At 45.7% G+C, this 10559-nt stretch overlaps 1 protein-coding gene across 1 annotated transcript in view; it reads right to left on the bottom strand.

The window, feature by feature from the left end:
- The window catches only part of NPC1 (NPC intracellular cholesterol transporter 1), a 53876-nt gene extending 44678 nt beyond the window's left edge, over window positions 1-9198 (bottom strand). The window contains exon 1 of the mRNA XM_084849694.1: window positions 8959-9198. Within this exon, the coding sequence (XP_084705820.1) occupies window positions 8959-9054 (96 nt within the window). The 5' untranslated portion in view covers window positions 9055-9198. The remainder of the gene's footprint in view (window positions 1-8958) is intronic.
- Between the last annotated feature and the right edge of the window lie 1361 nt (window positions 9199-10559).

Here is a 10559-nt window from a genome sequence, read left to right as displayed (position 1 = left end):
GCCTTGTTGTGGCGAAGGGGCTTGCGTAACTCAGTGAAGCCATAAGCTATGCCATGCAGGGCCACCCAAGACGGACAGGTCATGGCAGAGAGTTCTGACAAAATGTGGTCCACGGGAGAAGGAAATGGCAACCCACTCCAGTATTCTTGCCAAGAAAACCCCATGGAACGTATCACAAGGCTAAAAGATACGACGCCGGAATATGAGCCCCTCAGGTCGGAAGGTGTCCAATATACTACTGGGGAAGAGCAGAGGGTATTTCCAAGTAGCGCCAGAAAGAGTGACGCGGCTGGGCCAAAGCCGAAAGGACACTCAGCTGTGGATGTGTCTGGTGGTGAAAAGAAAGTCTGACGCTGTAAAGAACAATATTGTTTAGGAACCTGGAATGTCAGTTCAATGAATCAAGGTAAGCCGCAGGTGGTCAAACATGAGATGGCAAGATTGAACATCAACATCTTGGGAATCAGCGAACTAAAATGGACAGGCATGGGCAAATTTAATTCAGGTGACCATCATATCTACTACTGTGGGCAAGAATCCCTTAGAAGAAATGGAGTACACTCATAGTCAACAAAAGGGTGGGAAAAGCAGTACTGGGGTACAATCTCAAAAACGACAGAATGATCTCAGAACGAACCCAAGGCAAACCATTCAACATCACAGTAATTCAAGTCTATGCCCCAACCACTGAGGGTGAAGAAGCTGAGGTTGATCGGTTCTATGAAAACCTACAACACCTTCTAGAACTAACACCAAAAAAAGATATCCCCTTCATCATAGGGGATTGGAATGCTAAAGTAGGAAGTCAAGAAATCACCGGGATAACAGGCAAGAATGGCCTTGGTGTACAAAATGAAGCAGGACAAAGGCTAATAGAGTTTTGCCAAGAGAACACGCTGATCATAGCAAACACTCTTTTCCAAAAGCACAAGAGGCAACTCTACACATGGACATCACCCGATGGTCAATATCGAAATCAGATTGATTATGTACTTTGCAGCCAAAATGGAGAAGCTCTATACAGTCAGTAAAAACAAGACCTGGAGCTGACTGTGGCTCAGATCATGAGCTGCTTCTTGCAAAATTTCAGCTGAAATTGAAGAACGTAGGGAAAACCACTAAACCATTCAGGTATGACCTCAATCATATCATATTGAATATACCGTGGAGGTGAGGAATAGATTTAAGGGATTAAACCTGATAGACAGAGTGCCTGAGGAACTATGGACGGAGGTCCTTAACATTGTTCAGGAGGCAGCAACGAAATCCATCCCAAAGAAAAAGAAATGCAAGAAAGCAAAGTGGCTGTCTGATGAGGCTTTACAAGTAGCTCACGAAACAAGGGAAGTGAAAAGCACGGGAGAAAGGGGAAGATATACCCAACTGAATGCAGAGTTCCAGAGAATAGCAAGGACAGACAAGAAGGCCTTCTTAAATGAACAATGCAAAGAAATCGAAGAAAACAATAGAATGGGGAAGACTAGAGATCTCTTCAAGAAAATCGGAGATCTCAAGGGAACGTTTTGTGCAAAGACAGGCATAATAAAGGAGAAAGAAGGCAGGGACCTAACAGAAGCAGATGAGATTAAGAAGAGGTGGAAAGAATACACAGAAGAACTATACAGGAAAGGTCTTAATGTCCCTGATAGCCATGATAGTGCGGTCACTGAACTTGAGCCGGACATCCTTGAGAGTGAAGTTAAGTGGGCCCTAGGAAGCATTAGTAACAACAAAGCTAGCGGAGATGACTGTATTCTAGCTGAGCTATTTAAGATCCTAAAAGATGATGCTGTTAAAGTGCTGCACTCAATATGCCAACAAATTTGGAACACTCAACAGTGGCCACAAGACTGGAAAAGGTCAGTTTACATTCCAATTCCAAAGAAGGGCAATGCCAAAGAGTGTTCAAACTACCGTACAATTGTGCTCATTTCACATGCCAGCAAGGTGATGCTCAAAATCCTACAAGCTAGGCTTCAGCAGTATGTGAACTGAGAACTACCGGAAGTACAAGCTGGGTTTCAAAGAGGCAGAGGAACTAGAGATCAAATCGCCAACATTCGCTGGATCATGGAAAAAGCAAGAGAATTCCAGAAAAACATCTATTTCTGCTTCATTGACTATGCTAAAGCCATTGATTGTGTGGATCACAACAAACTGTGGCAAATTCTGAAAGAGATGGGAGTACCAGACCACCTCACCTGTCTCCTGAGAAACCTGTACGAGGGTCAAGAAGCAACAGTAAGATCCAGACATGGAACAACCAAGTGGTTCAAAATTGGGAAAGGAGTACAACAAGGCTGTATATTGTCGCCCTGCTTATTTAACTTATATGCAGAGTACATCATAAGAAACGCTGGGTTGGATGAATCACAGGTCAGAATTAAGATTGCCAGGAGAATTATCAACAACCTCCGATACGCAGACAATACCACCCTAATGACAGAAAGCGAAGAGGATCTAAAGAGCCTCTTGTTGAGGGAGAAAGAGGAGAGTGCAAAAGCTGGTTTGAAACTCAACATTAAAAAAACTAAAATCATGGCATCTGGCCCCATCACTTCCTGGCATATAGAAGGGGAAGAAACGGAAGCAGTAATTGATTTTATTGTCTTGGGTCCAAGATCACTGCAGACAGTGACTGTAGCCATGAAATTAAGACGCTTGCTCCTGGGGAGGAAAGCTACGGCAAACCTAGACAGCATAGTAAGATGCAGAGACATCACCTTGCCAACAAAGGTTCGTATAATCAAAGCTATGGTTTTCCCAGTAGCAACGTATGGCTGTATAAGGAAGGCTGAGCGCCGAAGAATCGATGCTTTCGAACTGTGGTGCTGGAGAAGACTCTTACGAGTCCCCTGGACTGCAAGGAGGTCAAATCAGTCCATCCTAAAGGAAATCAACCCTGACTGCTCATTGGAAGGACAGATACTGAAGCTGAAGCTCAAATATTTTGGCCATCTAATGCAAAGAGAAAACTCCCTGGAAAAGACCCTGATGCTGGGAAAGATTGAAGGCAAAAGGAGAAGGGGACAGCAGAGGATGAGACGGCTAGATAGCATCACCGATGCAATGAATATGGACTTGAGCACACTCCGGGAGAGAGCGCAGGACAGAGAGGCCTGGCGTGCTATGGTCCATGGGGTCACGAAGAGTCGGACACGACTGAATGACTGAACAACAACAATTTTAGGATACCTACAGACAGGAGCTTCCCACACATTTACTTGATAAGGAAAGAATACTTAGTCAGAATTCTATACTCACACAGACATAAGTCCCATTCCCAACAATAGCATAGTATTACATGAACTAAAGAGGTGGCATAAGAACACTCCCAATGGACTCCATGAAGACCCCAATACTATCTCACCCTCCACACACTATTCCACTATATCAGAGGAGCAATTACGCATAACTCAATTCTGACATGCAGCAAAATACGATAGTAGAATGGCAAAATCTCAGCTCTGATAATGGTGAAAGTGAGAACTTTGCATACGCAAACAACTAAAGCCAACAATGGAAGTAGGAAGAGGAGACAAGCAATACGTACCTTTTCTCAGAATCTTTACAAGTACTCTACTCGAGAATTCCATATACAACCATTAGGTGCCCCAATTTCATTGCTATAGCTGGTGCTAGAAGGATAGGACACCACAATGTCTCTTTCCCACTCCCCAGCTTGCAGTATGGGGAACACTGTATACTGCCTTACTCAACAGGTTTTTAGGAATGCTTCCCACAAAGAGGACTCAGGAAAGAATGTACCATGCAGAACTGGAAGGGGGAGGGTGTCCCAGCATGCACTGGGGAAAGCTAAGCAGAACACAGGTACCATTTTTTTCTAAACACTGCCCCCTCCACTCACTAATAATGGTGGCCAAATACTCATGACTTATTCTTCCTTGCAAGATCAGGTCCAGGACATATAGCAAAGAACAGTATATGTATTGTTGCACTGGCACACTTCCCCCAAGAGGTGAATCCCTCATCACATACTTGCCAGCACCATACGATCACTATAGGACGTGTCTATATTAGCTGTTATATTTGTTATGCTCTCAACCAGGCAGACAACCAGGCACCTGGTCCCTGCCATGCTATGCAGACTACAAGCAAAGGCTATAGCAACACCAACCTATGGAAAATCAACTGCTCTTGTGTAGGTTTGCCACCTTTTCTGTTTTTGAGTTCCTCTTAGAAGTGCATGACTATCAGGAAAGTAAAAGCAACGCACAACATGATGATGTAGCAATGGGGAAAGCTGCATCTTTTACTCTGATACTTTGTCTGTCATCCAGCTTTCAGATGCACAGGAGTTCAGCTATGAGTCTCTACTTCTGATGGTTAGGAAATTTCTATTCTCCCCCATTGTTACTCACCTCAGATTCCTTCAGGACAAGGCATGCAATGAGATAGAGACAGTAGATCTTCCACCACCACACCTTATCAGTGCTGACAGTGGGTCTGCATCTTGCCAGTGACCTTACTACTGGAGCACAAGCAAAAAAGTCTCTCCTCCCAATAACTCAATATCCTCCTTGCACCCTCTCCTTCTTCACTCTGATACTGCTGATATGAACCAAGCAATAGTGTGTGTGGGGGGGAGGGGGGACTAATAACGAGAACAGCTGGGAAAGCAATTAACAGATACTGACAATAGGTGCATGTCTCTCTTACTTCCCAGCTACTTCTCTTGGGAGATTATAGCCAGGGATCAAACCTGGAATCTTGCATGTCAAGCCTCTACAGTTTTACATCAGGAGCCCTTCATTTAGTAATTAATGTTTGAGGCTGATCTATGAGCATACAGAGAGAGAACGGGGGACAGCATGAGCCACATCTGTGACAATCTACAAAGGCTGCTCATGAGCCTATTTTCTGGTGGCTGTGGGATTAGGATTTTGAACTCTGAAACGGGTGGCCTGGGTTATAGTAATGCTGCCTCTCCCTATTTCTATCTAAAGTAATTGATGTTAGTAGGACACCCAAAATATGTTGTGTCTTGTGGAAGCCACATTTACAGCTTTCATAAGTGGGATTTGAATCCACCTATTGTTTCCCAGTACATCACTCTTTCCCACTGAGCTACCAGCCAGCGCATGATTTTTCCTACTGTGAACTTGCTATTGTAATAAGCGTCTCCCTAGCAAGATGCTTGCCACACCAACACAGATACCAACAAGTAGTCACATGTCCATTGTCTGGAACCATTGATATTCAAACCCTTCTCTTGGGGAAGCCTGTCATCTACAGATTTATGTGCAGGCCTCCTACCCACTGGAGGCTAGACTATGGAGTGGGCTGGCTCTTGTGGATGAAACAGCACTCTTTCCTTCTTGTCTGGCACTGGCTATCACCTTGTCCAAAGGGTTGTTTATGGGTTGTTTGTTGACTGCATTTGGGGTATCAAGGAATTCTGCAGGAAGACAGAGCGCTTATGGTTACAGGTATGAACTTCTGCCCTCCTGGCTACTGGCTATGAAAGCTTTTAACAACAGTCTCTGTCGGTCTTCTTAGTAGTGTGCTTATGAATCTGGAGTGGACTGCATTCCATAATTCTCTCTACTTCTGGGTTTCAAGAGTTCAGTAGTTTTTTATATAACCAAAATGGCGCCACCTACGCACAAAAGGGAGGCAATAGCAGGCTTGGGGGAAATCCCCCCCCCCCAAAGTCCAATAAGAACTGAGCATGTTCAATAGCACCAGAATGCTGACTGTTATGGAGTGGGGAGACAGAAAATTGGGGAAGGGAATGGAATATCCTGGTGGAGAGCATGGATGACAGACTGTAACAGTGAGCAGAAGCATTCCGCACCGCAACATTTTGTTGAAGGTCCCACTTATTACATTATAATGACAACCCAAACATCACTGTATGTTGATTCACATCTTCCATGCATGGGTATGATGAGGTGGCGTTGTGTAACATTAGTGTTTTTCCACCACAATACAAATATACCCAGTGTTGGATATGGAGCTTCAAGCTGCTACGAGCTGAAGTGCTTAGGTATCTTTCTTCAACACTTGGCAAGCAAGAAAAAGTTGAAATTAGTAGCCATCAATATCAAACGAAACAAAACTATTTGAATTTAGAAGTGATTATATTATCAGCAGAAACAGAAAACACATTTCTAGACAAAAAATTCAGTAGCAAAAATTGGGGCTATCTAAATGTGCTCACGCAGTGCAATCCTAAGCATATTTACTCAGATGTAAGTGCACTTTGAACTGCACCATTAGTAAAACAGAAGAGATTGGTCAAATATACTGTGGCTTGCACAAAAATATCCTCAGACAATACATAAGACAGGCCTAAGCTCAGAACAAAATACGCGATAAGTTGCCAAGCTTCTGGATTCCTACAGACTAAAAGAACATACATTACATGCATAACAAATTTTATCTATCATTTTACCCGATACAAGCACTGGAATGCAAGTCAGAGAAAGCTGAATATTATCTGAATCTGTGCTAGGTCAGAACACAATTCAAAAAGTAACAAAGAGACAAAATAAGAACAGCAGGTATAAAGAGCTTCCACTACTCTCAATACAAGGCTTGTAAAACAAGAAGTCCACGAAATAGTTCTGCATTCACTATAACGATATGCATCATATTCAAATACAACTAGATGTAAATTAGCTGTGAACTTCCCCAACTGTAAATCTTAAATCATAAGGCCTAGAAACTTGTGGGGTGAGGGACTGTGACTCTTAGGTTGCTAACAAGTCATTGGCTGGGTTCAGACGACATGCTAACCCATCATGGGTTATGTTCAGGAGTGAACCACAGTGGGTTAGTGTGTCGTGTGGGGGCTTTTGCCCAGCCATGATAGGTAAGTTACCCACCTTCATTACTCACCCTCTGCAGAATGGATACAGGCCCCCTGGGTGGCTTACCATGGTGTCAGTCAGGTGTTCTGTAAATAAATCTGGCTGCTTCGTGGATAAATCCAGGCGACCACAGAAACAGCTGCCTAGAGTGTCTGGAATTCCCAGTGACATTCTAGCCTGCACAGCCGAACTCTATAGTCATGGTCGCATAGCGACAGCTGGAGCAGCCGGTGCACCCCTGTTCCTGCTGTGGTGGACACTGGAATATGCAGCCACAGCGGTGAGAGGATGAAAAGGGAACCACAGAGCCGGAATGGGTAATGGAACCATGCTGCCCTGTGTGGCTCCGCAGTCATGTATGGAGCACACATGTTGTTGTTCCCTTACCCACCCTCCCCCCATGATCATGTGAACGTACCCACTGAGTAGTTTACCTTGTACAATGGGTTATGGATGTCTAACTCATTGTACTACCACTGTGCGTTCATTTGATGTCAGAGCGTAGATGCTGTGCAGGACACTCAAGTGAACTGTTTTTGAATTTTTCACAGACCAATAACACATTATACCACAGAAAGTTCTCTAGATGTCAGAAGTACATTCAAATAAGTACAGGGATTTTACCAAATCACCTACTTACATATCTATATGTCACAGAGTGGCTTGAAAAATAAGTTACCAGGTGACCTCACAGTCTTACCTGTGCTAGGAACACTACTCCTTAGACAATTCAACATTTTAATTGGATTCATCCCACCATCTTTTCCACTGCAAGATGACTTTTTAAACTCACTTCCATGGCTGATCAGAGATCTCTCAGCATTGCGAACAGTTCAACATGTTGTTGTTTTTAAAGTGGAAGTGGAAACAAACAGACAGACTTGGCAATTTTAAAAGACACCTTCAGGTGTCAGCAAACTTACTGCATAAAGGGTCACCAAGTAAGCAAGTCACAATAGAAGACTTACTCCACTTTTTCTCCCTTGCTGTCCCATATGCTTGGAACTATCTCCTAGAACACCTGTGTGATGCCACCTCTTACTTCACTTAATCCCTCCTTAAAACCCACCTTTTTCATTCAAGCTTTCACACAACCCCCCAGTTCCCTATGCCCTTCTGTAACTGAGCCTAACCACGTGCAACTTTATCAACCGCATATTGCTTCCCTGTTTAGCCCTAACTCCACTTTCCTCCCCTTCCTCGGTTTCCTGTGCGTCAAATTTTACATTGTAAACTCTTCAGGGGTCATCACATGCACACTGTGATGGCAGTGCAGTTATAGAAATAATAAAAACAGTAAGGTACGAGTCTTAGGCTGCAATCCACAAAGACCTGCAGTCTACAAAACATTGCTTGCTCTCTGAAAACACTTCCAATAACTTTCCAATGAAGTATGGGACCGGTCTAGCTCCATTGATGTATGCTTCTTTCAGAATAAGTACTTCGTTACAGACAACTAAAGACAGTTCCCGATTACAGCTTCTCTTTACCTACTCAATCTTTGGCTCTGTAAGCTCACTCAAACTGTAAAAAAAAAAAAGACCTCTTAACCGGAACAATCTGAAGCAGAAGAGGGGAATCTCTGGACAGCCATGTGCGACTGCTATTAATCAATGCAATTTCTTATGGCAGAAATCCTGTAAACACTACCGGAGATCAAGTCCCACAGAAGTCAAGCCTTACTTCCGAATAGACATGTATAGGACTGCGTCGCAAGATACTTTTCCACAGGGATATTCTCCTCCAGTGCAGTCACGCTTATAGCCAGAAATGTCTACCAATCCCACGCCCCAACTTCGAAATCACCCCGGAGTCGACCCACTGCTAGGGGCCGTGGCGACCCCACCCGCAAGGATTTCCCCTCACTTACACCAGCCCGCCTCTAACCTGATGCCTTCCAGAAGGGTTGACTACAACTCCCACCATGTCCAGCCAGAATGGTCGATAATGGGAGCTGTAGTCCCGTCCAACCCATCTGGAAGGCATCAGCTTGGGGGATGCTGCCTTACACTGGGCGACACCGACCGCTTCAGACCCGAATAGTCTGTCTTGGCGAGGCCCCAAAACACAAATCTTCCCTGGCCCCAGCTTTGCTCCTCCTCAAGCGCCGCGCTCCGCTCACCCGGCCGGGCAGAAGCGCCAGTAAACAGGCGACGCCGAGGCCCAGGCCGCACAGCCTCCCACAGCCTTGGCTGCATGTCACAGGCCGCACAGCCATCCTCTAGAAAGTCCTCTCGCTCGTTTCTCTCTAGGGCGCCAGCAACCCTTCAGCCGAGTAGTTCAATGGGAACTGTGGGTGAAGTGGGTCTCCCGGCGCCGGAAGGTCGGGCTCTCCTCGCCACCTCCCTTCCTTGCGTCCTCCGCGTTGGGCGGCGCTGAGAGCGAGGAAGCCTCACGGGGCGGCAGAGAAGCCGCTTTTCCCCTCCCCGCCGGAGTCGGAGCCGCCAACCGAGCCTATCGACGTTGCCTCGGCTCCTCCTTCGCCCAGCGCAGCTGCCCGCCTGTTCCTGTGAGGCGGCGCTGCCTCCCCCTCACGCCACCGGCGCGCGCTGCTCCGCCGCCCTGCCCAGAAACACGCCCGCCGCCCTCTTAGGTGACGAAGCCGTTTCTCCGGTCCTGAGGCTCAGCGCGCGATCCTGCACGCGCCTGCTCAGAAGTAAGCCCCGCTGAGTTCAGTGGGCCTTACGCCCAGGTGAGCGGTGCAGGATTGCAGCGTCACTTCGCAGTCACGCTGCTCGGCCCTAAAGAGGTCGACCCCGCTGGGACTTACGCTTTCTGGCCCTCTCTTTACAGTTTAATACCAAACACGTTAACTCAACAGTGAATCCTGCTGAGATCCGTAGGATTTACTTCCAGGGAAACGTGCTCGAAGACGCAGCCCCACAATTCTAGATATATTTCCTTAGAAGTAACCCCCACCCTGATTTCTGCGGGGATTATTTCCAAGTAAGTGGGTTGCACCGAATGTTAATCCTACGTAAGAGTAAACCCATTGAAATGAAGGGATTGAAGTTAAGACTAACGTTTAATACAACCCGGTGTGTATATGTTTGCAGCCGCAGTTTCCTCGACCCACGAATTCTCATCTAAGCCTCGCCATGCTAGGAAATCTGAGAGCTAAAACAAGCATTACTTTAAATCTATATCTGGCAGCTTCATCTGTACCCCATCATTTTTACTCTTGAGTAGGCTCAGGGCACCCGATCCGGATTGGGATCCTAGTATGGCGGTAGGGGGCCTTTAAGATCCGGATGGGGGCCCTGCACCTACTCTAGAATAAGTGGGAGACATAGGTTCTAGATTAGGGTTTAAACTAATGTCCGTTTTAGCCCAGAGGCTGCATATTTCCAGGGAAGATTTTGTACCCCACTCCAGAGCCTCTGAGTTGAAGGTGAGACATAAGACATCCAGTCTCTGGCCAGGTAAGGAAAACTCACTTTGCACATGTTCAAGGTTACTTTGCACTTAGACCCCTTTTTGTAAGCGTTTCTCCCCAGGGGGGAAAAACTCTGCACATGCTCAGAGGCACTCAGCCTTAAGTGCCAGGATTTTTCTACACTGAAGGTGGCAACTTTTAAACAGATGTTGCCAGATGTCTGTTTTAAAAGTAATACAAAAGATCAGCAGGAATGGGTCGGAACCCAATACAATGGGTTCAAATACAATGGGTTCAAATACAATGTCAATTCATTTCAGACCTAAATCCCTGAAAAAATAGCCAAA

This window comes from Heloderma suspectum, chromosome 4 (genome assembly GCF_057233095.1).
Source record: "Heloderma suspectum isolate Gila_16-S chromosome 4, 16-S_ref, whole genome shotgun sequence".
Taxonomy (NCBI): Eukaryota; Metazoa; Chordata; class Lepidosauria; order Squamata; family Helodermatidae; genus Heloderma; species Heloderma suspectum.
The sequence above is the reverse complement of the archived record's forward strand: the minus strand, read 5'-3'. Positions and strand labels throughout refer to the sequence as shown.